Raw genomic sequence first — 27,519 nt, 5'->3', positions numbered from 1 at the left:
TGCCCCTGCCCCTCTACACCTGAAATTTACCCCGCCATGGGTGGGAACCTTGATGGCCTCTTTCGTGTTTTCCTGGATTCGTCCTTACCTCTAGCTTTTACACTGCAATAAGTCATTCCTTCCACTATCCTGGAAAGTGGAAGCCACGACTTTTTCTGGGTTTCTGAAAGTTGCATTTCGAATTCTACCTATCTACCTAGCCCTGATGTGATCGGCGGCATCCCGCACACTGCAATGTCTCATCCGCCGCCGTTTGTAGCGGCCCCTGCCGGCGATTCGCAATCCGACATTCCTCAAGTCCACGACCCAATTTCAGGTCCGAATGTCAAAGCTGTGATGGTCGATACGGCAACACAAACCGACTATCCTCCGTTGTATATCCCTGTACCTCCGCCTAGGGTGATACCGCAGAGCTCGCCATTCTTTAGAGTCTTGCGAACCGCCTACGAGAAAGCGGATGCCTCTTTGGTCTGCGAGTCACTGCTGTCGTGGCCGGAAAAATACTTGCATCCAGAGCCTTCGGCGATCCTTTTCGGCCTCCCAGGCACCGAAGGGATATGCTTTAATTCCCTCCGACAATTAGACCACGATGCGGCGCGACGGATGGAAATTGTCTGCCGCGGCGCAAGAGCTGCTGGCTGGGACGTGTTCTTCGCCAGCGTCAGGGCCTTGTGGTCTGGTCCCACCATCTCAAAACCTTACCAGAGTTTTCTGCGTTGGCCCGATCACGACCCCGAATCCGGCCTCTTCGAACATTTGCGTTGCCGAGATCTTACTAGCGCCTTGTTCGACGTTGAGATCATGTCCGTATACGACTTGGATGGGGAAGTCGTGTTGCCGCCGTGGGCTCACGACCACCATGCAACCAGGTTTTCCCTATTACACACGGTTCATGGTCTAATACACGAGGAACTGTTCCGTAACCAGCCTGATGCAGAATACCCGGTGCCGCCGGGCCTTGGACAGCCGGACCGTAAATGGACCCAGCAAACCTGGTACAGAGATGTGAGTCTGCCACTAGCTGTATGTTTGACCGTGTGCTAAAGTGTCATATGGCAGACTGTCCTCCTCATACCTCAAGCGCAATCCCCATACGTACTGTCCTCCGCGGTCGTCGCTCCTTCTCCCTGGCCGGACCATCAAATCCAAAATATCGCAAAGTACTTTCTGGGATTAGCACTTGAGAATCACACCGGATTTCCCAAGCCCAGCCTGACAGTCCACAATGCCTATCTCGTCGTTGATATGTTGTACCAAGTTATGACTACTGCCTCGTGGGGGTCGCTAAACGCTGAAGCTATGATGACCCCCGTAGTGAAGTCTCAAATACTCATGTTGGCCGGCGAGCAATGCGACCATACGCTCTTTCTTCGGGCTTGCACTCGTCAAAGCGCTTTCGATAGCGCCCCCGACCATCAATCCTTCATCCCCTGGCTCCACCGCCTCGTCAAGAGCAGGCGCCTGATGAATTTTTGGGCTCCGTATCTCAACAAATGGTTCGTTCCATCGTTTAGCATCCACCACACGTATCCAAGTAGCTAACGTGTACCCGAAAATGAATAGCTTAACCCAGGTCATCTTGTCTTACGAGAACATGCATGATAGAGTCATGTTCGCGCTCAACTTGCCAAAGCAAATCACTAGTCAACATTCCCTACCCTACCTACTTGCGTCATCATGGCTCAAACCGTTGCTCATTCCCGACGACTTGCGAACAAGTGCCCTTTGCTCACTAAAGGATGGAGAAGCCCTAGCCAAGGCCGCGCTCCGCTTTGACAGCAAAGCGGCTATTGTTCAAGAGTATGCCGAGTGCCCTTCATAGCGTTCAGGCATAGTTGCTAACTTTGAACTAGACTCATCACGGCTGTTGTCAATCAAATGCAGCTGCCCACGGAGCCAATGCCATGGATCGCGGGTTTTATCAAATATATAGGCACGTACATTGGCGCCCGAAACAAACGGCTACTTTGCGAAAGGTTCATTCAATTCGATCACTTCCTCACAACCCGACACATATCCAAATATGCATCTGGCTGTCTGTCTGAAGAAATCGCTACCTCTATCATTGACTTTCTCCTATACCTCACAAGGGCGGTCGATTACAGCCTCTACCCAGCGTGGATAGCTGGTCTCAGCAGATCGATCAAGCAATGGGACTGTCTTCACCCTGACTTTGTGTTCTGTCTTAGTAATATCTTTACACATGCAGCCAGAATTGGGCGGTTAGGAGAGCCAATATGCGTCGCATTGCTGAAGCAGTGGTACCGGATACTGGTCAAGCCAGTACAAGCTCGCTTAAACTGTCCCCAGGATCTGTCACGGAAGCCATCCCATCCGGTTGATACCAGAGACCATGTTGCCATGGAAGGGTACCGCTTTTTGGTGGATGCAAGCCAAGAGACAGCGAGGTTCAGATGGACAGCTCTCGAACGGGACTTGGCCCAGTGGTTGTGGAAAGACACCCGTGTTTCCACCAGTCTTGATACGTCCACGCAGCCTCCTACTTTGGTGGTAAAGAAGCGCTCTACGTCCAACAATGACTGGCTTGAACGGAGAAAGATGGCTGCGAAGTCATGCGCAGAATTGGAAGAGATTCGCCACAGCATCCTACAGTATGACCCAACATACAGCGGCTTGCTCACGGCGAGAGATCTCGTGGACTGGTCCTTTGCGGAGGGTACCGGTCCAGATCCAGCATGGGTCTCTGAATATGATCCAGCGGATCCATCCATCGAAGAGCCGTATACACCAAGACGTCCAACGTTAGCCAGGATCGTCTCGCCTGGAAGCTCCCCCACATCTGCTTCGCCTGCCGGGAGCACAGTGACTCCGCGGAACCCTAAGCCAAATCATGACCGCGACGACAAAACAGACTCAGAGTCGAAGGAGCTCGATAAGGCCGAAGCTCTCAAGTCCCTTACACTCGAAGAGTATCTGAAGCGCAGGGCCAGAATGAAACTGAAGGGGCGATGGGACCAACTTCATGAAGAGGACGAGGAGGATTTGCAGGAGCTTTACTTGCTTCTGGGGCGTCGCAAGAGTCTTTCAGAGAGAGCATACATTACCGAGGAGGTTGTGGAACTCGTTGAAAGTCCTTCCGTTGGACTTTGTTCTTGGTCGCGCGGGAGTGATATTGCCGGAACGAGACGCATCTTGGAGACATCTTGGATAAGGCGACTTTGGGAACACAGAAAAGGGATCAAGTTGATCACCCCAGCCGATGATCCAACCTATGACCACTCTCCGCACGGGATCAAAAGGAAGCGCGACGATGACGATTCAGAAAGCGAAGGCTTATGGTGATAGGTGACATACCAAGTTCTTTTTTTGTTGTTTCATTTGCCGTCTTGTACATATTTATGGATACCCCCAAAAACAAAAATCGGCAAAAAGGGTGCCGGTAAACGGAATGTCCCCGATCATGCATCGCTCGCCCATACCACCCATCAGCATACCATGCACACTACCAACAGTCTCCATTCCCACAAGCCTCCTACTCTTCATCCTCATAAAACACCAAGCACCTAACCTCGATACTCTCCCGTCCCGGTGTCCCCTCGGGCGTCGCGGGATCCACAAAAGCCGTATGCGGCGTCCAGCCCGCCACTCCCTTCTTTCCCTTTCCCCACGGCTCCTCCAGCCCCTCGCCCCAACTATCAAAGCACTTGATGAGCACCACCTCCTCGGGCTTCATATCCTTGACATAATAAAACTTGTGTGTCTCATTCGGAACAACGCCGTACGTCTCGCCCTTGACTTCATACCCTTCCGTTTTGGGGTATGTCTCCTCAGCAGGGGCTACCTCCTTGCCGCGATCATCGCCGTCGTCTTCAGGCTCAGACCGCTTGGGGTAGAGCAGATCAATAGGAACCAGATCGCCCGGCGAAGTAGAGCGCCAATCAATAAAGGCCAGCGGAAAGTCGGTCGCCGGGTGCGAAATGGGCCGCCAGACGTTGATAATTTGGTACCTCCCCTTCAGCAGCTTCTCGGCCTCTTCGGGGGGAGACACATGTCTCCGGACGCGCGTGGCGGCAGCAGCAGGCGTCTGATCGACATGCACCTGCTGCACGGGCCTCCTGGCTGCCGAACCGTTGTTCCTTCGAATGGTGTGGTCAAAGATCTCGACGCGCTTGATCCCTGGCAACTTCTCCCGCAGCAAGGCTTCCACCTCGGCGTAGTACCCCGACCAGATGGCGCGCTCGTCGGTGAAGGCGGTTTCCTTGGCTGGGTGGGTGTACAGCGCGAAGCCGGAGACGTCGACGCCGAAATCGGAGGGGGAGGATTCAACAGCAGAGCGGAGGTCGTGAACGGGCTTGGAAACGGAGACGCGCGAGAAGGACGAGTAGTCGACGTCTACTTTGGACCAGGACTTGACGAAGGGGGTGGTGGAGCGGTTGATGGTTGCTGGGTCGGCGTAACGGAAGGTACCGGTGGTCATCTTGGCGGTTGTGGTTGGGGTTGTGGTGATAGTGCGAGCGGGTTGTTGTTTTCGGAGTAAATGCCCAGGAATGCGTGGAGTTCTGATGGTGGTCCTTATGAGTGAAGTAGTGACTGCTTGCATTGACTACTGCCGCTGTGTGAGATTGATGATGCAGATATGTGTGTGTGTATCAATCAAATGCTTCTGCTCCGTGTGAATTTTGACGGCGTCCGGGAGATGTTGTCGTACAACGCGGGGAGTTATATATATAACGGTTCGGACGACTGCGGGAAAGGCGGGATAGGCGGGGCCCGGATTGCGCCACCGGTAGTCCCGCTGGCGATATCTCCACAATTCGCCGAGATGGATTAGTAATACCATTGGCGGCTTGGTAATGTTGTTGTGATTGCATCAGCGACTTTATTTCCATGGCGTTTCTGCGAATTGCGTCAGGTAATAATTAATGGTCTTAGTTTATGTGACGGGCTGTGAGGAAGGTATTCGTGCTGTGGATTTGTCACCGTGGGTGTGTGAACTGGAGTGTGGTGGTTTGGGTTGTTGTCGCCATGCTGCGAGTGTACGAGTGGGCAAATCAACTGAGTGAAAGAACGTTAACAGAATCACAAGGGACTTTGCAGTGCAACTGTTAACGACTTTCAGTTGCTTTGCTTAGGTTGGAGGTCCGCCGCTGGCCTCTCCCATGACAGGCAAAATTTCATGCCGAACGGGCAGATGCCCCTGTGTCCATGGAGGTCTCCGAGTCTCGAATGTGCTGTGTCTCTCAATTATCTTTGCCTTTCTTCCTAGGTACTCTCCATCTGCAAGGCGACAATAGCCCAAAAGACCACCAGCTCTCCACTACACTACGGTCCATGGTCAAGTGGATTACTAGGAACGAAGGTAACCTCTATTTCATGAATACCACTTTGATTGCCGATGGGATTCTTCAGCGCATGCGCCGCATGTTAATGCAAGGGTCTAGAACTAGACGTCGCGATTCGATTCGCGTTTCACAATGCGCTGCGGCCGTCTCATGCTGTCATGCATCGGCCGACATGCTGTCATGTATCGGCCGAAACGAGCAGTACATACCCGTACTACGCCCCCACTTTTTTGGGACTCGCAAACTCGCACCCACCTAAGTGGGTGCTTACGAATAACACGGCCACACCACTAAAACGGCCACCAGGGTTAGAGGTGCGAATCAGATAAACGATACCAAAATAGTGAACGCCCACAACGTATTTCAACAACTAATTGAGAATAAAGAAAGAGTTAGAAGATAGTCAGGACAGAGTAATGTATCCGTTCAGCTTTTCATTTTTCAGAAATTTCTATATGTTGGGAAGTTGTGCTTTACCCTACGAATCGAGCCTCAAAACTGCACCTCTAACCCTGACCTGGCCGTTTTACTGGTGTGGCCGTAGTACCCGTGAGCACCCACTTTAGGGGGTGCGAGTTCTACGAGGTCCAAAAAAGTGGGGGCGTAGTACGGGTACCTAGAGGTAGGTATGTACAAGTGGGCTATAAGACACGGATCGCATTTCTTCATGCACTCACTGCTAACTGATGGCTGCACCTCACGAGACAAGCACGCACGTGTGGTTCATTTTGCAATGCGATAGGTGGTAGGTATGTGGTATTTTGTTCAAAAGATCGTGACGACCTTTTTTGGTCTTGTATTAATGAGGTATATCTCTAAGGTGGTATCTAGTATAGTCCCGAGGCCTGTCTGTTCCTTTCCTTCTTTAGGAACCCCAACCAACCGACCAACCCATATAACGATCGTGTGTGGTATATGTCATCATGATATGTAAGTGGAAGTCATGGTCTTCTTGTCTTTCGTAACGTTCGAACCCGCCGCGTTTCCGTTCGTGGTTATAAAAACATCCAAAAATATTACGCCTTTTGTCTTTTTTTGCGCCGCGCTTAGTATCCAATTTGCAATAAAGATAACGACAACAAAAATTCTGTACACAAAACAACAAAAACTCAACCAGAAGAAAAAAAAAAGAAAGACAGTGAAAGAGCCAGCTCAACTGTCAAAGATGGGGCCATAGGCCGGAATGCCTCGCATCTCGCACCCATGCACGATTTTCTTGGTCATCATGGGGTTGCTGATGCAGCACACTGCCTCGGCGTTGAACTCCTTGAAGAGCCGGAGAACGATAGGCAGCATGTCCACGCGACCGGTGATGGAGGTGTCAAGAATGACGGGGTTGCTATCCATCCTGTGAACGAGGTCCAGGGTGCGCTGGCCATAAGTCTTGAGGGGAGACTTGGTCTGCCAGATGACGCGCATATCGGGCCTGTTGGCATCCTCGATGAAGGAGAGGCAGGGGCCAATGCCGGAGCCGGTGGTGACGACGATGATCTTGGGGAACATGCGAAGCACGTAGCCGAAGCCGTAAGTGGGGACGCCGCGCTTCCAGAGGTGGGTGGGCTGGTCGTTGATGGTGGACTTGGTCCAGTCGCCGACCTTGGAGACAATGCACGAGAACTTGGCGTCGGGGGTGTCGAACTTGTCCGTGAAGCAGGCGAAGCTGTGCCAGTCCTTGAGAGGGTGCTTGGCGACCGAGATGCCCTGGCCAAAGACGACTTCGGTGTGGCTGAAGTGAAGACGGATGGCGTGGGCGGAGAGAGGCTCGGGCTTGACGGGGATCTTGCGGAGCAGCAGCCACGGGTGGATGGTGGCAAGCGTGAGGACGATGATGATCCAGAAGGCGGGGAGATGAAGGAGAAAGTGACCCAGATTGGCCTCCTGCTTGCCCAACAAGATGAGCAGGATCCAAAATAGGACGAGGATAATCCAGTTTGCGAAGCGGTGGGTCAGCTCAAAGTAGTCGTGCAACCTCATGCGGAACGTGGGGTAGGCGACAATGACGATGGAGAGGAGGAAGCCCAGTACAAGCCAGACAAAGGTCAGGACGGTGGTGTTGATGACGGATGGCGTGTAGTTGTACGTGAAGACGGCGGCGAAGCCAATGTACCAAATGACCGATGCCACACCTGTCCCGCTGTGGACGCCGCCAAAATGGAAGATCTTGCACGCCAAGCGGCGGATCCTAATGGGGGCAGATCTGGGGATGGATCCGAAGATGAGGAAGAGGGCGTTGATGACAAGGGGCTGACGGCACAGACCGCAGACAGCGATATTGACAGCAGCAGCGTTGACCAGGTCCATGGGAGCGGCACCCTTGATCATCATGATGATAAAAGCAATGGCATTGCCCATAAAGGCTACAGTGAAGAGCCGGCGGTAGATGGTGAGGATCGCGTATCGGATACGGCCCAGGGGCTTCTGCTTGTATTCATCCTCCTCGGTCTGGGCCTCAAGGTCAACGATGGTCGGACATGTCGACTGGTAAGTGAGACGCTTCTCGTTGACGATGAGGGGCTTTTCTGAGTTGGTCGATGATGTGGAGATGGCGGAAGCTTGGGAGAAGGTGGATGAGACGGAGTCGTTCTGCCTGGTATGGCCGAACTTCTTCCCATTGGGATCGTTTGGTGTGGTTGTGGTCTCAATCGTAACTGTGATCCCTGCCGGCGAGGGCTTCTCCTCTACAGGAGATGTGTGTGGTTTGTCCGCCATGATGGGATGTCTGATGGTAATTTCGACTACAGATTCCGAAGGGTGAAGTTTCGGACTTGGTCGTTGGAATATGTGATGGAAGAGATTGAGATCAACTTGGACTTGGGACGGGGCAGAGGAGAACGGGATGGTACCATGATATATCAGCATCGAAAGTCCGTCGTCCCTGGATCCATACATACATAAAGCCAAGGGCAGGCCCACCCCTTGGAGTTCGATACTGGGTGGTCACCGAGCACATGTCGCCGCATTCGTCGAGTAATTGGGAGACTCTCCATCCCTTTCTGGTGGTCCACGGCACGGTCTTGTTGCGGAGTTTGCGGAGTCACTTTGTGGTCCATCTTGTCCACACTCACCCACACGGAACCAGCATTGCGGTAAACGATCTACGGCCAGCCCACTTTGACATTGCCAGTGGATGGAAACTGATAAAAGGAATGGCGGGAACCGTACACTACACAGTAGTTGCACATCTTCACGACAAGCTACCGGTTACACAGTACACAGCTAGACAGGCAGAGAACGAGCGGGTCGAATCCGACAACGGAACCTCACAACGCAATGTCCTACACGTACTGCATGACGACACAAGCTCGAGACAATCCGAGACGGTGACTGGCCTAGAGACAACAACGGCGGAGATTTTTGGCGGGGGAGGTTGAGGTGTTGGCATGCAAATTCTTCTGCAGCTAAGACCGTGTTGAAAGAAAAGGGGTTCTATGGGAAAGAAAACAAGAAATCTGCCGGGACCGGGACAGGAATGCTCTTCCACTTGACGGTGTATGGGTTGGCATCCAGGGCTATCCAGGTCTCCACGCCCGGCGTCGCGGGCTCCAGAATGCCGGAGTATCTTTTGAGGTGTCTAGTTTGGCAAGGGCGATGAAGATCACGACAGTCCTTCCAGCTCTGCATGCAAAAACAGTTTTTGGAGGGCAGCTGCCAGCTGCAGGTCCCAAAGTCATGTGATGATAGCCCGACACTATCAGAGATGTCTCGGCCTTCGGGCCCGAGCAGCCCTGGACAGCTGGACAACAGCGGGTCGCACTCCCCACCAACAGCACTGACCGACATGAGAAGTGGAAAGGGAGACTTGATCCTGATTTGACGGCCATGGAAAGCACAGGCCACCAGATGCTGCTGCTGTTGCTGCTGCTATCGCAACGTTCCCCAACCTTTTGAGAAATTGAGGCTCTTTTGATCAGCAGAGAGCTTACGCTAACCTGATATGCCCTAGCACCTCGTCGCTCGCTAAAGTACCTCTAGCAGGTACTATAGACTGCAGCTTGTCTGTGCCTGTCTTTCCTTCTTCAATCTTCCGCTTTGCTTCTCACATCATTCATCCGTCTTCTCTCGCAGCATTCTGTTACCATCACTGCAAGCCACTTCAGATTTTCGCCCTGTGATTGATTGACTGACTGTTAGACACTCAATTTGTGTCAACGCCATGTTCTCACAGACAGTCAATTGTCTGACCGGGCCCTTGGGCTTCCCCGTGTCCCCATTCCCACCGCTACCGGAATGATCAGCGCCATTACCCGCATCCACATAGTGCTGACGGCTGACAGGGAGCTGGCAAGGGGACCTGCCATATTGACTCGCTTCCCTTTTCGCACCACAAAACAACGAACAAACAACGCCCTGTATTCGTGTCATGCCATTGGTCCCCAACGAGGCCAGTCTGGTGCCCACCCAACTACACCGTGCCTGGACTACCGTCGTCGAGTATCAACGTCTTCGAGATTAGCTTACGCCTGGAATCATAGACTGTGCCTGGCGAGATGGACCTAGTAGCGAGGTGCGCAGAAATGGCACAGTGATCCTGGTGGGCTCAGCTACTGCGAGAAAGCAATCATCATGGCTGGCCTGTATAACCACTCGTTCTTCATTCCAGACATGAAGGAAGTTTGCGAGAGACTCGCTTACCGACGCTTCGGATTGTCGATAGCCGATCCGATCGCCAAACTACGGTGGAGTCGTCATCTGAATGTGTTCTTGTTGCTACTGTGTAGCAGTTGCCAAGCCCAAACCAGGTGTACACTACACACCGTCTACACCATGGGCTGTTTTCCCAGCCGTCCTCAACCTTCACTAGGTACACGTGCTGCGGGACCAGGCGAGAGGATTTTTATCATTCGGATCTCGTCAGCATCGCACTCGACAGGCAGTATCTCCATGACCAGGAGAAGCCGCTCTTCGTGGATGCCCATGACCCACCCTATCCTCTCGTTATCTGCCAGTCAAGAGATAGCATTGGTGTTCGGACTGGTCGCAGGGTTGCGTGCGGCCGGACTCAAAAAGGGCCATGCTGTGTTATCGCATCCCGGAAACCATCCGAGTATAGTATTCGGACCTCCTCTTGTGCGTTGTTCTTTCTGTCCTCCACTCTGCTCCGCATCCCAGCCAACGAAGATTGCAGCAATGGTCGCCGATGTCCCCCCTTTTGTTCCCTTCTCATCCGGGATCTACATATCTAAGCAGAACATAGACCCACCCACGTTGGCCCCATTGTCCGGGTCCCTGTCCCGACCAAGAACGGCTGTCCTTCCCCAGCTTTGCTCCTCCTTTCCTCCGGACTGCGGACTCCATGCTGCGTAGTGTACACTACACTACTTACCGCTTTGATAATTGGAGTTTTTTTTGCAGTCAGATTTTGACTCACCAACAACTCATCAAAGTATCTCTACGCTGCCCTGTTCCTTACCATCATCGGCGCAGGTGGCATCTGTTGCGGCTCTAACTCGGCCCACTAGTTCCAAGTTATAAACCATGTTGCTTATTTTTCAGCCCCCAGATTCATGATCACAACCCAGACCAAGACGGCTATCGTGCACGAGGTATGCGCGAAAAACAGCATCCCGCCCTACAATGTATTTTATTGTGGAAGCTGTCGACCACCAGGTTCTTCAGCAAATCCTCCGCAGCCTGAGTTGGGTGGAACAGCAATTCGGAACCATCGTAGCCCATGATGACCCAGGCAGGCCACTCCCTGATTTCCTTCGCCATGATTTCACTGCGACTGGATTATACTGAACAGCAAATTGGCCATGAAGCAAAAAACTGCTTGCTACCTACTATTCCGCGCTTAGCTCTACCGGCACCCCCAGACCAGTCGCCGTTCGCACTAGCCCTCGTAGCTCAACACATGGCGGTTCGTCCGGGGGATCAGCCCTACAGCGAATCCGTAGTCCGGCTAACATGTCTCCCGCTCTACACTACAATATGTTTCGCATCGTGTGGAACCTCCTTGCCGCTGTACACTACGATATAGCCGTCCCGTGTACATCATGTCCAAATCTACGTCGACACCTATCGGGTATTTGAAACATATCTTACGCCATCGATCATGAAGCTTCTCACTAACCTTGATGAACCTGGCCTCCGAGCAAGCTTGGACACTCCCCGCTACTTTGGCGTGGGTGGAGGGCCGATCGACTCGGTTGCCCTAGGGAAGCTGAAGGCCGTCCTCCACCCGGAAGCTACCGCATCTCAGATCCGGGGCATGACGGAGTTCGGGGTTTCTGCGCTCTTTCGCTGGGGCGAGCAAGATGAGGCAGGATCCGTCGGCCGGCTACTCGGAGAGTACCGGATTCGCCTGGTTGAACACAATGGTCATGATACCACGATCAAAGGCCGGCCCGGAAAGCTCCTTGTTCGATGGCCGAGTCTCATGACCGGGTATATAAGCATGTTGCCCTACGTCGGAGTCGATCAAGAGGATTGGCCTCAAACTGGCACCGGCACCATTGTTTCTGTCAAGAGTGATAAGCTTTACGTTCATGTTGTTAGCAAAGCAATGGAGTCATCCAAAACCCCGAGGAGCACACATTCCGGACATCTCTCACCTGGTCTGAATCCAGAAGAAACATCAAGAGGACGATGGTACAGAAACGAGATTGGGACCCAAGTGGCGTCGCCAAATGTTCATCGGCAATTGCCGTGGCGTCTTCATACCTCTACTAAAGACATCCAGCTCTGCCTACCTGTAGCTTATCATTCACCACATACACCGCTTGATTGAGATGAAAACGTTAAAGGCAATCGGACCTGCATCTTGGCCGGTGCAAAACATCTTTTTCGCACTGAATCGCCTGCACCTTCATCTCGGCCAATCGGAGCTTTTCTCTCGACGACATCCACAACGTTCGCGGGTGATACGGAGATCACTGCGATGCGTGGGTCAAAAGCGAGCTGGCGAGTAAGCTGAATTTGCCAAGCTGTGCTGCAGGAGGAGACTCAAACACGAGATGTTTGCTGATCCGCGATGGCATGATATCATGGATAAGGTTCTAGAGTTGAAGAATGGTGGCAGCTTCCACAACTGAAAAGCGAGATATTGGTGCGCTCTCCATGTGTGGCTGAGTCTCGGGTGCACCTCCGCCGAGGTGACAAATTTGTCAAGGAAAAGCAACCGGGGAAGTCACAAATTGGAAAGCATGATTGTGGTTTGTAGGTCAATCAGACCTTTCTCATTACCTCTAGGTTACAACTTTGCGTGATCTGTCCTTTCTGCTCAAATGTCTGTTTCGCAATCCTGCATCGTTTTAGACCTTGAGGAACTCCTTGCCACCGCGATCACCTTCAAGCCAGCTTTTGGTAGCCCAGCTATCCCTGAAAAGCCGATCCCCCATGCAAGCGAACCACCTCAGAAACAGACTCTAAGTCAGATCCGCAAGAAGACCATCCTGGAGACGCCCAAAGTCAGAACACCCCAGCAATCCTCTGACTTCGAGGCTTCCCCGGCCTCGTCTGACACCGCGAAGTCCTCCATGTCCCCCGCACCGTTTTCCTTCAGGGGCGCACCGCTGGAACCCGGACCAAGACCGGATCTGTTCGCTACATCAAGACTCAGCTTAGTCGATAGGCAACGCCGTGATAACGACCAGAAACCATTGGATACGTCTCTGTTGCGCGGCCAAGTCCGTGTAGCTGGTGTTGTGCAGGTGTGTGTACATGTAGCTACCTTTGTCTGGAGGTGTGCCATCTTCTGCCGAGGCAGTCCTGCAGCTTTGCTTTGAGTTCGTCAATTTCCTAGTTTGTCTCTATGTGGCTATTGGTATATTCAATACCGGCTAATGCATATTGTCCAGGACATGAGGGCTTTGGTTCTGGAACCAAATTCGTATGTTTGATGTCCAAGGTGAGAAACACCTGGGAAAGTTAACTCGGGAGATCTGAGCTTTTCTGTATAGGAATTCTGATCATAGGTAGGTTGGCAAGGCTCTTTACTGTTTGTTAATGTTGTTTCTTTCTGTTGTTCTCCCTCTACCTTGTGGCAGCAACCCAAATGCTCATCTTCTCTTGCTTTACTTTGCTTTGCTCGAGTACTCTCTATCCCATTCCCATCGTCAAACACTCAGCAATGCGAAACCGATCTCACTTTGAATTGGGAACCAAACTCCTGGCTAAAACAAAGCATCAAAACGTTATTGAACTGTATCTCCGCAACTCATAGTCCTTTCAAATTTCCAGTAGTTCCTATGTTACCCTCTTGAGCCTCGCCTAGGTAGACCGTCCCACCAATTTCGTCGTCGAGATCTTGATATCCTCATCCAACCTTTTGTTTCCGTTCTTGAGCTCAGCGATATACTCCAGTCCTCGAGCGCTTTCTCTATTTCAGCAGCCTGAATACTCGTGTTGTGAGAAGAGCTCTTCGACGCTTGCGCACTCTCCACGTACTCGGCGAGGCCCTTGTGCTTCTTCAGCTGGGCGACCTCATCTTCAAGATCCTTGATCCTATCCTCCTTCCTCTTCACGTCCTTCTCAAGGTCCATCTTCGCCCCCAAAAGTACCTCGAATTTGTCAAACTGCTCCTCCCGCTCATCAAGCAAGTCCTGCTTGAGGCGCTTGACCTCCGCGTTCTCCTCCTTGAGACGCTCGTTCTCGGCCGACAGCTCTTTGATCTGGCTGCTATAGTCCGCGCAGGCGCCCTTGTAGAAGGCTTCATAGACGGCTCGATGCTCGCTCTGGAGCTTCTTCTTCTCCGCGGCATGCTCCTCCTTGAGCTCAGCGATCCTGGCCCTGAACTTGGTGACGAGTTTTGTGCCCTGTTGCAGGGTGAGGCCAATCTCAGGCTTGTCGTAGACTTAGAGGATTATGTTAGTACGGTACTCGAGAAAAGCCTCTGGTCTTTCATATCAACTTCAGACTGAGAATTAGAGGTACGTACTGTAACGGGTCCACATCAACTCATCAGCAACAAACGCCTTGAACGCGTCGACTTGGTCGCGCGAGATATGGTTGAAGGCGCCGTACTCCTCAAAGAGCTTGGTGGCATACGGGCCCTCAACTTTGGTTTTGAACTCTTTCTCGAGCTCTTCTGTGGTGAGGTTGGGGTGCTTCTTGGTGATTTCCGCGAACAGGTGGCTGTGGTGCGAGCAGTACACAGGCGCGGTGGTGGTGTCGTCTTGGTTGCCAGACATCTTGAAGTTGAGGTAAGTGCAAGAAGGGGAGCTCTTGCAAAGTGAGGGCGACGAGAATGAGGTTGAGGTAAGTGCAAGGAGGATGGAGACTCTTGCAGAGTGTGTGTGCAAGAAAGAGAAGATAGAGGTAGAGATACCTGTACAACAGTGATCTTGCTGTCGTAGCTTCCTGACTGATTGAAGTTGAAGATCGCAAGTTATTGTAAGCTGTTGCAAGATTTGAAAAAGCAGAAGAAGGAGAAGGCAGGAAAGGTAGCGCGGGGTACTGCTGAGTAGGTAGATGTGGAAGTCGTCTGAAGTCAGGTCATAAATTCAAACGCACGAGGCAGAATAGGCGAACGCGGGGTACAATACGTCTACTGTTGAGTAATCGTGCAGGTACAGAGGTCGTCCTGTGTCTGATTTCAGCTGTCTACGACTGGCAGTGGGTGCCGAAAGACCAGACGGTTATTTACAAACAGTATATTCCATGAAAGATGGGGGAAGGTCATACACTATGGTCAGCCGGGGTTACGTACACCTTGTGGGGGATATTGCCGGCCTTGGTCATTACGCTTCAGGGCTTCCAGATTTTTTTCTGGAGTGAAGGGGTTATCAGGGTGGGTACGGAACTCGGATATTGTTCTTGAATAAGACATGTCCATCCTCACATAAGTTGATGACTTGATTCCAGCATACAGAACAGGTGTAGCCAGTGTAGACAGAACATGAGGTACTACCTACTTACCTAGGTACCTACCTCTAACCCCCAATCTTCGTTCAAGCTGAGTTGGCCCTCCGTTCAAGCATCGCTCGCCCCTGAGGAGAGCTTGCCACTCGACGGTTGGATGCACAGGAAGAAAACGTAAGCCATAGCGGTTCCCGGTTATGCAGGTACATACCTCTACTCTACCTATAGAAGAAGGAACTTACTGTGCGGATATCGTCGCGGCGTTCGATGGAAAATAAGAGCGGTTATCTTTCCCCCAGCCACAAGTTGTTAGAAAGATTAAAGGAATGATGAAAGTCCTTGCCTGGCAGCAACCAATGTACCTCTACAGATGTAGACTATTCGCAGCGACTGTAGATAGCCAGACTTTGATCGTCGGAGACCATTATTTTGGTACCTCTAGGGTGGGTATTGTGAGGTGACCAGAGCATAGGAGGAATTCCAGAATCCAGTCTCACTCCAAGTCGTGAGTCTAATCTGATTTGTGCGCGGGATCGCGGTATTCCCTCTTGACTATAGGCTTCACCTACATGTAGTGTAGCGTAGGCTTCCCAACAACTTCCATGCACCACTCATCTCTTCCACGTCGTTTCAGAGATTTATGATCCTTCCATCCGATCCCAAGAGAACCTTGCTATTGTTCCCGTTTCATGAATACAGTGAACAGGTAAAAGTTGTAGAATGAACCAGGATAATAATTGGATATTCCAGTAATTTGCAAGAACCATTCATTTTTACTTTTTCCTATCCTTTGCTTATCTCCAACTTTGCGATCAAGGGAACCAGAGATCAGTTTACAGCCTTGCCTACCACAGCGGGAATATAGGGAGGGTTTCTAGGCTAGAAGGGGGTGTCTAGCCTAGAGTGGAAAACTAAACTTGTCTGGTGAACTAGGCTAGATGAAGAAGTCTAGCCTAGATGAAGAAGTCTAGCCTAGACGAAAAATAGGAGCCTCTAATTGGTTGAAATCGGCTTATAGGGGGCAAAAGTGAGGAACTACTACAACAACCGCTATTACTGCTATAGTAGTTTCCCTAGAGGTAATTAGGTAGGTGACTTCGACTTCGAAGTCTGAATGAAGGTATTCCCAAACGCGAAACTTTTCGCGCGACGAAAAAAGGCGACCACCAGCGGGATTGAACTGGTAGCTATAAGAAAGATAGCAAACACAAGAACCATTGAGCTACTGGCTCAATTGAATAATAAAAGGGTTCGTTATTATTATTAATATAATTATTCGGAACTTTGGGAAGGAAGAAGTCAGACTTGGGGAAAGAACAATCCTCCCAAAAGATCTGACCAATCAGGAAATCCGTTCAATAAGCCTAGATTGAGTGTCTAGCCTAGACAATGTTATCTAGCCTAGACGACCGCCCGGTTTTCCCGCTATGGTAGGTACCTACCTACCTAATCATCATACACTACTACCTCCAACTATGCCTGCCTTGTAAGTTCATATCTTACTTTGATAATTGTGTGACAATCATCAGCCACTCCTTGCTGTATACGTCAGATAGGCGAGTTTGACTACTGTAACAACCCCCCTGACGTTGTTGTTGTCAAGGGAGTATCCTTGAACCGACAAAGTGATGTCTCCGGAAAGCAGATCCGCACGGCATTAGTTACCAGGGGTATCCGTGTCCATGATTTCTCCCTAGGCTGCAGGTACTTAGCACACCAAAAAGCTCCTTTGGCAACTATCCGTGCCATCCTGAGTAGGGTATGAAAGTACACGAACGGGTTGGCCCAGAATGCCTGTTCATGGTCTCAACTTACGTTTTAAGCCCCTGTGTGCTTTGCATCCTATGGAAGCTGATAGTGTCAGGAAGGGAGATGCTGTGAAGGCAAAGATCATACCTCTACATATAATTGCTTAAATTGGAAGGCTGAAGATATTTTGGCGGCGGTTGTTGTTGTTGTTGTTGTTGTTGTTGTTGTTGTTGTTGTTGTTGTTGTTGTTGTTGTTGTTGTTGTTGTTGTTGTTGTTGTTGTTGTTGTTGTTGTTGTTGTTGTTGTTGTTGTTGTTGTTGTTGTTGTTGTTGTTGTTGTTGTGTTTGATGGGTAGAATGAGGAAGTAGGAGCAAGCTTAAGGTGATTGACGACGGGAATGGAATTCTTTCTTACCTACTTACGCAAAACTGAGGTCACATTGAGTATAAAAGCTCAATATATGGCAAAGGCAGCTCGTTGGATTCGGGAGTCGGTCGCATCTCCCACTTGCTCCGTTGCTCTTTCAGGCCCGCGAAGTGGATCATTTTTACTGCATCATACAAGGGAATGTAGAGGCTCTGGAGTTAGAAGTTATCTGGGCATGGGTTAGGTGAAGGGATGAACCTCCGGTCTAGCTTGAACTTGAGCCCCGGCGCGCTTCAACCCGTCTTTTGCTCCGATTGGACGTCATCGAATGGACCGAGCTCTGCACAACTTTCGGGTTCTGCTCCGGATAGCGATTTTGGGTTGGGGTTTGTATGTAAACGTTTGACGATGAGAAAGGCCAGCAGCCTTATTGGGATCATCATTCGGTATAGCCAGTGTCATGAACTCATGATAGCGCCAAATGCGAGCCTTCCGTCTTGTCGAATCGGTATTCATTCGATTTTCAGTCCACTTTATTTCAACGTCAAACTGATCGTCTCGACTCACTTATGCGGTGAAACACTTTTGTCCAGACTGTGTCCGGTTACTCCGATAACCCTGTATTCGAGAGCCGGTTCTAGAACTCCAAGACACTCAGGGTCAGCTGCATGGGAGTGTCAAACCCAAAGGTGATCATTGTGAGTCTAGTCCATAGAACGGCGTGACCCTGAAAATCGATCTCCCCGGTAGAATGAGACATGTCTTGGTATCACGCAGGGTAACAACCCTCCAAGCAGTGCAAGCCATAGCAGCCTTTCGGGATACACGAAGCCGAGATTGTGCGACCGATGTCAGGACCCGATGGACTGGGTGAAGAAGCAGTGAAATGTGCTTACAGCCAAGGTGCCCTCAACAGTTGCTGGCACGGCTAGCTGAAGAATGTCATAGACGGAGCAAAAGGACGTTCGAGAACAAGGGCGCTGTGATTGTCCGCCCACAGGGTCTGATGACGTTGTCCACGTGGTACTCTTTGCAGCAAAGATCTTCCCTGTGACGGAGTGGACAACCGACGATCAGTACGGACTGGGGATCCCAAAGTGTTGGATTGTGGAGAAGTGATGTAAGGATACAGATCGGTCCAGACTCCAGGCGACCGGATTGATCCGACGATCTCGAGGACCTTGAGGTTATGTCAACAATCTCGTGGAGTGCCATTCTGTTTTCGATGCGTACTGAATGTCAGGGTTCAATCATCAGGATGATCGACGAGAGAGCACAAGCGCAAGGGTGCTACCCTGACGATCACCAGAATCCATGACGATAGCTGTCCAGAGCAAGAGTGAAAGAAACGTGCTTCGAGTTTGCTGTCGGAGCTGTTTTTCTGACGTGTGCCTTAGAAACGAAGCATAAAGGTCGAGTTGTACCATACTGGCACGTTCGACGAGGTTGGACACACAACCACAACCAACGCCGAGGCACATGGGATTCACGAAGAATCCCATGCTTTATTGAACCTAAAACTCTGTGCAATCCATCAGCGCTTTGATCCATAGGTAGTGATCTGCTATAGTGGTTAGTGCTTACAACCGTTCTCCTCCGAAGAACAGCCCCTAACAATGATAAGACGATTCGAAGTTGCTGACGTTTTTGCTCGTAGGTGAAGTACTCCTTCGCTGAGAACAGCGGTGAATTTCTCCTGCTTGAACGAAGGTGCCTGTTTGATTCAAGCCCCAGCAGCCTGTTCACCCTAGGGGTTGTGACCTTGGTCTTCAGCGTTGCTCGGTTCGAGTCAGCCTCCGGACCTTCGGTCCCGCGACTTTGCGCAACCTCACCAAGCCCGGCATCTGATGGTGAGAAAGGACTCGACACTGCAGCCAAAAATCTCCGGCAATAGGAAGGTCGACGGCCTATATAAGCTCCTCGGCCACTATCTTGATCCTTGGAGTCTTGTTCACTCCTATCATAACCACATATACCAGTATTCTCACGACCTGGAACAAGAACCGTTAGCTTGTGTTTGAACAGCTTCCCCAATTTCGGCACGGACACTCACATACCGAGCACCCCTTTTATGAGCCTGCTATAAAGGAAAAGAACAACCACGTACCATAAAGCATGCAGCTCACTACGCTCTTTTCCGCCATTGCGGCCCTGGCCATAGCCCCCCTAACCACTTTGGCCTCCCCAGCTGGGACCCTGGGTAACAGGGACTTCCCCGACCCAGCAATCATTCTTGACCCTCGCACTGACGAGTGGTACGCTTTTGCAACCAGCAGCAACGGCAAGAATGTACAGGCTGCTTACAGCCCCAATCCCCATGACGGCCCCTGGACATATGTCGAGCACGACCTACTTCCCACCCCGGGCAAGTGGGTCAACCCCGACCAACACGATATTTGGGCGCCTGATGTGCACTACTTTGAGGCCAGCGATTCTTTCGTCATGTATTACTCGGGTCTTTTGGCGGACTCCCCTTACCACTGCATTGGTATTGCCACTGCCGAGAACATCACCGGCCCGTACGAAGCCCTTGATGAGCCATTTGCCTGCCCGGATTCCGAGGGTGGTGCTATCGATGCAAGCGGCTACCTTGATCCTGTCGATGGCTCTTTCTTCGTTGTGTACAAGGTGGATGGTAGCGCCAAGGGCCCCGGTGGTCCTTGCGGCAACGGTGACCCCCCCGGCGAGCCGACTCCCATCCGCCTTCAGCGTGTCAATGAAAGCGACGGCATCACTCCCATCGGCCATTACACCGAGATCCTTGACCGCGATCCGGAGCTTGATGGCCCGCTTATTGAGGCACCTAACCTCATCCGCACCTTCAACGGCACATTTGTGTTGTTCTACTCCTCCCATTGTTACAACACTCCGGAATATGACATCAAGTACGCCACGGCGGATAAGATCGAGGGACCATACCACCGCCGCGGAGAACTGATGGGCTCGAACACCAATTCCTATGGCTTTGATGGTCCAGGAGGAGCAAGTAGTGTCTTCGGCGGTGGAATCTTGGTGTTTCACGCCAACTGCGATGCCGGCCGTTGCATGTATGTGACGGAATTCGAAGTCGAGGAGGAAGGCATCGTGACGCTACTGGATTGATCTGTTTTCAAGGTTCATGACACATGAAAGAGAAGACATGAGTAATGCGGAGTTATTCGGTACAACGTTGGCTTTTGGGATGCATAAGGTACCACAGCAGCACAGGCGTTCCTTTGGTCGTCTCTTGTTTTTCTTTTTGGTTTTGTTTTAGCGATAGGCGTATGGCATGCGTTCAATGGAATACAGTAAACACTGCACAAAGCCCTGTCTTTACGTCAAATGATACTGCAATCACAATAACATGGTAGTACTGGGCCAAGTGTAGGTGGCCCTTGAACAATCAATCCAAATTGGTGCGGGATGTGGAAGAAGACGGGGGAAGACAAGACGGCTGGAGAGGTGCCAGAGTTACCCGTAGAATAGTGCTCGTAGCAGACAAGATGATGCGGGATGCACCTGCCTTTTGTAAGACAGTGACGATGCGCTAAACTACAGGAACTATGGTGGCTCGCTCCTTCGATATCGACATGCGGGATTGGAGTTCTGAACTTATTTCAGGTTGTAGCCGGCCAAGAAAAGATAGCACCAAGGATTTAATATTGGTAAAGGAGAAGTCATGGTATTCTTTATGAATGGGGAAGGGAAGATCTCCCCCTTGCTTGTTCTAAAGGCATACATTGCCTACACACTCTTCCAGTGTCGTTGGCCCCCTTCACCTGACCTCTATAACTTCAACTGGCAGCAATTAATAGATGAGTACGTGCCACCTCTTTCCGCCGCTGGATTTGGGTTTGTCTCGTTGCGACAGGGATGACCATCCGAGCAACCGCTGGACCGAAAAGGGTTCTTTCTTGCCAGTCCAACCACAGCCGGAATGATGAACAACAAGATTTGATGCAGTTAATCCATTCGCCCCCTTACGATCCTTGCCCCTAAAACAAGTTGAAACACTTATTAATCCCCTCCCAATCCGGATGCTCCTCCTTTCCCCTAACCAGCTCACTTGCCCAAGATCCCCTTGGGGCCTTCTGCGATTCCTTCAAAGCCTGTCGCACAATAGCATCCCCAAGCTGCTTCTTGATCTCCAGCCTTGGCAGCTGCCACTTGACCAAATTCGCCGAAGTAGCTCCTCCCGGCAGACTATCAGCCGGCGGTACGGGACAAAACCCAAAATCCGCCCGTTTGGCAAATCGCAGAGCGCGCGCGGCACCGCTCAACCGCTCCGCAATAGTCGGATTCGTGTGTAAAGCGATAGCCAACCAAGCCTCGCGGACCGCCAGGGCCGGGATGTTATGCGAGTGTAGCAGATGGGCGGCTACGTCCGCCCCAATGAGCTCGAACTGCTCTGCGATGGCATCGTACTCGGGAGCCAGCCCAATGGCGTGGAGAATACAGACGACGAATAAGATGTGCGGCGGGGTACTGGTCGCGCATTCTCCGTAGACGGGGCTGATGCGTGCTATGCCAGGGAAGTTAAGTGGCAAGGAAGGGTCGGCCGGGTCGGTCCAAGGGGTGATCCGCATGGAGGCTTGGGCATACATGTAGACGCGAAAACTATGGTAGAGAATTGTGGCGGGAAGATGGGTGCGGGCAAGAACGAGGGCATCGGTGCAGACGGGGTGGGTCGGCATCAGGGCGCGAAGGGCGGCGGTGATGGTGCCTTGGTCGGATACTGAAGGCGACGATACAGACTCAGAATTAGAACCGGGGTCGGTGCCAACCGTGTCGGTTGAGGAGATGGAGGTGGAGTTGCTGGACGTCCGACTGCCCATGGCGCGATGGCGGCTACTGGGGTGAACGGGTACTGCTTGCTTAATTGGGATCACGAGGGGGGGGGGGGGGGGGGGGGGACTTATGGTTTTTGGTATGCTAGAGAATGGGGTTCGAATATAAGGAGTCCATTGGTTAAATACCAGAATTTGGACTTGCCAGACCTTTCTGGAATTTGTGGGTGGTTGCTGTAGCTGCAATGCAAGCAGCTGTCGGTGTCGATGCGGGTCGACTGGATGTAAATGTCATTGTGATCACCGGTATTGCGGAAACAGATAGCTCGACCCGTTGCTGTCGTGTTGCCTTTCACTTCCTCGGACCCTTCGTACAGAACAACACAGGATCTCAGTATCTGGATACTTCATGCTTAGAGGTACTCTTGGGAGGATGGGAGGAAGGAAGGAATATGTGAACGGGCGGAAGACAATGGAGTGGCTGCCTTGGAAGTGTCTCAAACGTCAAAAGGGAGGCAGCTTGGGAAAGAGCAACTGGTCGTGGAACAAGCCGGGCCAAATGGCCATGCAACAGACCAGGGCAAGAGCGCTGAAAAGCTTTTTAAGCTCGAAGTCTCCGTCTCTTCAGGTTGCCTGGCACTTTATCCTTCTGGGGGATTCCCTTCAGTTCTTTGATGACAGAACCCCGAGCATGTCGTTCCAGATACAGGCAATAGTAACTTGTCTTTGGTCGATGGCAAGGCATGCTGAAGGGTAGGCTTGCAACATAAAATTCAAGGCGTGTTGAGATAGGTAGCATTTGGACTACCAAGCTACCTACAAGGTATTGTGACACTGTACGTAATGGTTGACAATCTGACTGAGTACAGTATTGTTGTCTGATGATAATACACAATCAAAACTATGCGGATAATATGCTACTTGTAACAGCCAGAGATACTCCAACAGATATGGTCCTGTTTTGAATCACCCCCAATGCCGGCCAGATGATGATGAGCCCCACAATGATGCCTGGAAGGTAATGATGCAACACCAGAAAGCGATTTACAACTAAGCTATCTTTCAACCAGCCGCCCTGCCGAACATATTGAGCCCCCATACGGGCCTCTGACTCCAAGTAAGTAAGCCCAAAACCCCTTTTCCGTCAATACTGGTACACAACCTTCCCGAAGTAGGGTAACACACTTTGATCCCCAGGAAGATATTGCTGGCTTCCGGACTTCGATTGGCACTCTGTTGCCGTAACTCCAACACATACCTACTCCATTCCACTCTACAAGTCCCCCATATGAGCCTGCCTGACCAAGCTGTTGATCTCCTTCGGCTGGAACTCAGGCTCATACCTACCCGCATGGCTCAAATCATCAGGCGGCATCAGCACCGGGTGACCTGGACCTGCCTGTCCTTGCTCCGTTGCCTCCGCATCATCGGTAGCAGTAGCAGTAGTAACAACCCCCCTCATACTCTTCGCAAACTCCTCATAAGCCCTCTTCGCCTCCTTCCGATCCTCCTCCCTGAACCTCTCAACAATCCCCTCCACCACACTCTCCACCTCCTCCCTTCCTCCCTTCCACCACTCCAACAGCATTGCCTGGGCCTTGACCAGCCTCGTAGCAACCTCATTCCCCGCCGCCTTCTCTTCCTTGCACTCCGTACAAACCATGGGCACGGCTCTCTCAGTCTTTGTCTTTTCCCTGGCATCCTTCTGCATCTCCATCAAGAACCGCATCCGCTCCACCTCAAAATGTCCTGACCTCAAAGCACGGAACCAAGCACCCAAAAATCCCATCCGGTTCCAGGCCGCATCGGACATCTCCGGGGTTGCCAAGGCACACAGCAGGGGGGTCTCCATCCGCCTCCAGAGCTCGTTGTCGTCCTCTTCGGCGCGACCTTCGTCTTCAGCAAAGGACTCGATAAACTCGCGAATGCTCATTCCCAAAGCGACCTGCTTGAACGAGAGCACGTTCTGTTGCTCTTCGGGGTTATCAGAGCCGGCGACGAAGGAACCGGGGGCCATGCGGGTGAAGGTGGTAGAGAGGACGTGTTTGCAGAGAGTTGCGGGGCTGAGGGATAATCCGTTGGAAGAGTAGGAAGGGGAGGGGGAAAAGTTGCTACTGCTGCTGGCGCCGCCGCCGCCGCTTTCGCGGATGTGGTCGCGAATGGAGGTCAAGCGGCGGGTGAATACTTGGGTTTGGAGAGTGCTGGTTTGGAGGAGGAGGTCGCTGTCGGGGCCGTAGATCTCGTTCCAGGTCAGGGCGTGGTCGAGGGCGACATGTTGGTGATGGGATTCGGTGACGGAAGGGGGAATGTCAAGGTGAAGCTCGATCGAGGTGAGGAGCTCGGCTTGGGACTGTTGTGCGCGCAGCGAGGATTCGATGTGCGACAGATACTGATCAGCGCGACCTTGGAGATCGAGGAAGGCGGCTATGAGCTGGCTTTTGCTGAGTGAGAGGAGGTCGGCGCGCGTGTAATGTGGCTCGCGAGGGACTTCATCCACGGAAGAGTCAAAGTCGTGCGACAATAGCAGATGCTGTGTCTCGGGTGGTAAAGGCATCTTTGCGTGCTTACGGCGCGATGAACGGCGCCTACGTCAGTCTGGGTGTCCTGCGCGGGGTAGTGATGATACCAGGCAAATGCTTAACGAGAAGAGCAAGTAGTCGGCTGAGGCAAGATGAGAGAAATGAGATGTATTATGATGTTGATCTGCTTGTTGGCTTGTCAGCTTGTTGGCATGTAGGTTTGTGGAAACGGGCAAACATACCTCTACCTAGGGTAGCTTCAAGGGAGATGGTTACTGCCTAACTTTGTTGGAGCATTCACATTGCACCCTGCTTCCAGGTTGCACCAACTGGACAACACGAAGTGAATGGGAAGTGGAAGGTCCGCGAAGAGCTACAGGACCCGCGGCGCTGAGACGGCGCAGAGCCTCCCGGTACCGTGGAAACGGTCCCCAGATATCCCAGGCACAAACACGTGGCAGTGTCGGACGTAGAGTGGAAGGAACAGGCACCACTCACCAAACAGCCGCCGCGCCGACCACAGGTTCATCTCAAGAACTCGGTCCTCTTGAGCCACCTTTGACAACAATCCTGGAAAGCTCCCGTGGCATACCGTATTGAATGGAAACCAACGTACAGCCTGATCCTCAGACTGATCTCCCCTCTCTTTCTGCAACGGGTGCTCCCGATCTCCTCTCACAGCGAACCCATGCTTGGCTCCCGGATACACCAGAGCCTCATGCGCATTCGGTATAACCGGCCTATCCGCCCCCTCTGCCTCCTTCACTTGCGCTTTATTCTTGTCTCTTAGAATGCTCATCACCTCCTTCATCTTCTCCTGTCCCATAGATGAATCGTTCTCCCCGTTCGCCAGGCTGAGCGGCAGCTGTACCTCATGGATATGCCTCGGCAACTTAAGCATCGACGGATGGTCAGTTGAAGGCGCAGTCAATCAACGAGACCTTTTTTTCCATCACGTAAAAACACCCAGTTGACGGGATTCTGAGTATTGGTGAGGCCGACAGCATAGGGCCCACCCCAGAAAAACCCAGCAACGCCGACTTTCGGAGGTTCACCATTCGCCGTCGGTGTCTTTCGCACGGCAGCCAGAAAGGATCGCACACGCGGCCAACTAACGGAAGGACGGGTGCAGTAAAGCCAGAAGAGGCAAAAGGGGACGGCCTTGATAATGTTTCAGGACCGACACAGGATACGGAAGATCCAGGGAGAGTTGGGATCGGGTTTGGACTCGAACGAGGCCATGAGCCAGAGGGAAATAGCTTTGCCGTCCATGAAGTCAGGAACGTACACAATGCAGAGAACACGCCGGGCATATGAATTGGCGAGGGCGCGTGTGTTGCAGACGGACTGCCCAGAGGCATTGGTGATGAGGACCACCGTGCCTAGCGGTTTTACCCAGGGCTTCCACTTTGGGGTCGCGATGTATGTGGGAAGTCCGTGGATGACATCCTCGTGGCCGGTAGGGATGACGTCGCCGCGGAGGGTTCCTTTGAAGCAATCGGCACAAACGAAGATGGAGATTGTCGCTGTATCATCGATACATATGGTATAGTGGAACAAATGGAAGTAGTGCGGAAACAATTGGTTTCCAGGCTGTCATGTCGATGAACTTGCTGAAGTCATCATGTAGTTGCCGAAGTTGAAAACGGGGGAAAAGACAAGCCGCGGTACAGCGCTCAATGCAGCGTGTTTTCAGGAACCAGGAAAAGGTTACGTGCGAATCGGGTTAGGGTTGGGTATGCTCCACCCATTCACCAGCCGCCCCGTTAACGGTTCATCACACCAGTGAATGGCCCGGGGACGGAACATGTCTCCAAACACCAAAAAGCCACAACTCCATGATATCGCCCGAAACACGCAAAAAAGTAATCATCGCAAGCTTCGTCAGGCTTTGATGCCCACAGCCAGAATCGAACTGACGACCTCATCATTACTAGTGATGCGCTCTACCACTGAGCCATGCGGGCTTTGATGGTTATCCTGGCTTCAAAGATGAGGTTATATCCCTCATTCTCCACCGGATCCCGAGCCTCCACCGCGCCGACAAAGGTATCACGCCCCGCCCGAACCGAAGATGATACCCAAATGAAAGTAAGACGTCCATGTCAAAACAGGCGAGTTTATCCAACCACTGGGTGAAGTCTCATTCTCGCTGGCCTGAACGGTCATGTTCCGGATCGGGTTGGTGTGTCCTTCAGCGGTTATGTCTGGTGTTCGGTGTTCCACGAGGACCATTGCGGAATGTGCCAGTGGCCATCGGGGGTAACATCTTGAATGGACAAAGGGGGAAAGGACGACTTTTGTACTGTGTATGAGGCCCAGATCCTTTTATACAATGACGGAGCCTTTCGGTTCTCAAAAAAGTTGGGTTGAATCGATGAGGATGATGATGATGATTGGAATGAACAGAAGGGAAGTGCGGTGGTGATGCGGTGTTCCCGCTTATAAGCGCTAACCGCTAACACTCCCCTGCACCTTCTTAGTCGGCTACCTGCGCCTCGCCCGGGCCACCGCCCCATTCTCGGATACTGTAGACCCGGCCCCCCCTCCTCTGCGTTTCTTTCGCATCCGCCCCTCCACCTCATACCGATTTCGATGCCGTCTTCGAGCTTGTCGTCATTGAGAAGTAAGTAGCGGGCATCCACATTGTTGCCAAGACCCAAATCACCATCACAGTGCTTCCTGATGGCCTGATGCACGTTCTTGACTAACTACACAAGGTTCGCTTACAGTGACCAGAAGCACATATCTCTGGGGCTGAGTTATGCTGCGTTGTCGTCGTCGTCGTCGTCGTTGTTATTGTTATTGTTGTGGCTTTGGTGGTGTTTGCGATCAGTACATGCAGGGTGCTTACTAGCGCCGAAACAATATGTGTTTGATGCATGGCTACTTAATATATCTTCCGCTGTGACAATAATCACGGCAACGGGAATACACTTGATCACCAGATCTACGGAAATATCACGGGACGAGCAAAGGTTCGCTTACTCGTATGCCTTCTAATGCGTGGCCGAGATC

At 51.9% G+C, this 27,519-nt stretch overlaps 10 protein-coding genes and 1 non-coding gene across 12 annotated transcripts; 3 read left to right on the top strand and 8 right to left on the bottom strand.

The window, feature by feature from the left end:
• Window positions 1-67: 67 nt before the first annotated feature.
• Window positions 68-3,224, top strand: NCU00846 (hypothetical protein; the record flags this gene model as incomplete). Its single annotated transcript, XM_958873.2, has 6 exons — window positions 68-1,005; window positions 1,060-1,496; window positions 1,564-1,800; window positions 1,854-1,937; window positions 2,190-3,072; window positions 3,192-3,224. The coding sequence occupies exons 1-6, from the start codon at window positions 235-237 to the stop codon at window positions 3,222-3,224; spliced, it is 2,445 nt and encodes an 814-aa protein (XP_963966.1). The 5' UTR covers window positions 68-234.
• A 62-nt stretch (window positions 3,225-3,286) lies between these two features.
• Window positions 3,287-4,709, bottom strand: NCU00847 (hypothetical protein). The gene has a single exon (XM_958874.2). The coding sequence runs from the start codon at window positions 4,559-4,561 to the stop codon at window positions 3,494-3,496; it is 1,068 nt and encodes a 355-aa protein (XP_963967.2). The 5' UTR covers window positions 4,562-4,709; the 3' UTR covers window positions 3,287-3,493.
• Window positions 4,710-6,053: 1,344 nt separating this feature from the next.
• On the bottom strand, window positions 6,054-8,385 carry NCU00848 (integral membrane protein TmpA). Its single transcript, XM_958875.3, has one exon. The coding sequence runs from the start codon at window positions 8,190-8,192 to the stop codon at window positions 6,456-6,458; it is 1,737 nt and encodes a 578-aa protein (XP_963968.3). The 5' UTR covers window positions 8,193-8,385; the 3' UTR covers window positions 6,054-6,455.
• A 4,002-nt stretch (window positions 8,386-12,387) lies between these two features.
• Window positions 12,388-13,586, top strand: NCU00849. 2 transcript variants are annotated; one of them, XM_011394534.1, is made up of 3 exons: window positions 12,388-13,027; window positions 13,100-13,149; window positions 13,221-13,586. In XM_011394534.1, exon 1 carries the CDS (start codon window positions 12,527-12,529, stop codon window positions 13,025-13,027), a length of 501 nt encoding a protein of 166 aa, XP_011392836.1. In that variant the 5' UTR covers window positions 12,388-12,526; the 3' UTR covers window positions 13,100-13,149; window positions 13,221-13,586. The 2 variants fall into 2 exon arrangements, with proteins under 2 accessions (XP_011392836.1, XP_011392835.1); XM_011394533.1 differs by having other exon boundaries at window positions 12,388-12,952; window positions 13,100-13,586.
• NCU00850 (hypothetical protein) lies at window positions 13,512-14,487 on the bottom strand (the record flags this gene model as incomplete). Its single annotated transcript, XM_958877.2, has 3 exons — window positions 14,179-14,487; window positions 13,689-14,094; window positions 13,512-13,620 (listed from the first exon to the last, which is right to left on the bottom strand). The coding sequence occupies exons 1-3, from the start codon at window positions 14,429-14,431 to the stop codon at window positions 13,512-13,514; spliced, it is 768 nt and encodes a 255-aa protein (XP_963970.1). The 5' UTR covers window positions 14,432-14,487.
• Window positions 14,488-16,999: 2,512 nt separating this feature from the next.
• Window positions 17,000-17,395, bottom strand: NCU00851 (hypothetical protein; the record flags this gene model as incomplete). The annotated part of the gene is made up of 2 exons (XM_958878.1): window positions 17,000-17,225; window positions 17,289-17,395. The coding sequence occupies 2 exons, from the start codon at window positions 17,393-17,395 to the stop codon at window positions 17,000-17,002; spliced, it is 333 nt and encodes a 110-aa protein (XP_963971.1).
• A 1,936-nt stretch (window positions 17,396-19,331) lies between these two features.
• NCU00852 (endo-arabinase) lies at window positions 19,332-20,318 on the top strand (the record flags this gene model as incomplete). The annotated part of the gene is made up of 1 exon (XM_958879.1): window positions 19,332-20,318. The coding sequence occupies one exon, from the start codon at window positions 19,332-19,334 to the stop codon at window positions 20,316-20,318; it is 987 nt and encodes a 328-aa protein (XP_963972.1).
• Window positions 20,319-21,190: 872 nt separating this feature from the next.
• Window positions 21,191-22,277, bottom strand: NCU10889 (hypothetical protein; the record flags this gene model as incomplete). Its single annotated transcript, XM_001728423.2, has 2 exons — window positions 21,191-21,930; window positions 22,193-22,277. 2 exons carry the CDS (start codon window positions 22,275-22,277, stop codon window positions 21,191-21,193), a joined length of 825 nt encoding a protein of 274 aa, XP_001728475.2.
• Window positions 22,278-22,824: 547 nt separating this feature from the next.
• Window positions 22,825-24,536, bottom strand: NCU00853 (hypothetical protein; the record flags this gene model as incomplete). Its single annotated transcript, XM_959676.2, has 1 exon — window positions 22,825-24,536. One exon carries the CDS (start codon window positions 24,534-24,536, stop codon window positions 23,256-23,258), a length of 1,281 nt encoding a protein of 426 aa, XP_964769.1. The 3' UTR covers window positions 22,825-23,255.
• A 128-nt stretch (window positions 24,537-24,664) lies between these two features.
• NCU00854 (hypothetical protein) lies at window positions 24,665-27,385 on the bottom strand (the record flags this gene model as incomplete). Its single annotated transcript, XM_959677.2, has 6 exons — window positions 24,665-24,685; window positions 24,744-25,393; window positions 25,468-25,612; window positions 25,688-26,027; window positions 27,089-27,212; window positions 27,356-27,385. 5 exons carry the CDS (start codon window positions 27,383-27,385, stop codon window positions 24,875-24,877), a joined length of 1,158 nt encoding a protein of 385 aa, XP_964770.2. The 3' UTR covers window positions 24,665-24,685; window positions 24,744-24,874.
• Window positions 26,397-26,468, bottom strand: NCU15050. Its single transcript has one exon. It is a non-coding gene; the product is annotated as a tRNA-Thr (tRNA).
• Window positions 27,386-27,519: the final 134 nt, after the last annotated feature.

The sequence above is a fragment of the Neurospora crassa genome, linkage group I, assembly GCF_000182925.2.
Source record: "Neurospora crassa OR74A linkage group I, whole genome shotgun sequence".
Taxonomy (NCBI): Eukaryota; Fungi; Ascomycota; class Sordariomycetes; order Sordariales; family Sordariaceae; genus Neurospora; species Neurospora crassa.
The sequence above is the reverse complement of the archived record's forward strand: the minus strand, read 5'-3'. Positions and strand labels throughout refer to the sequence as shown.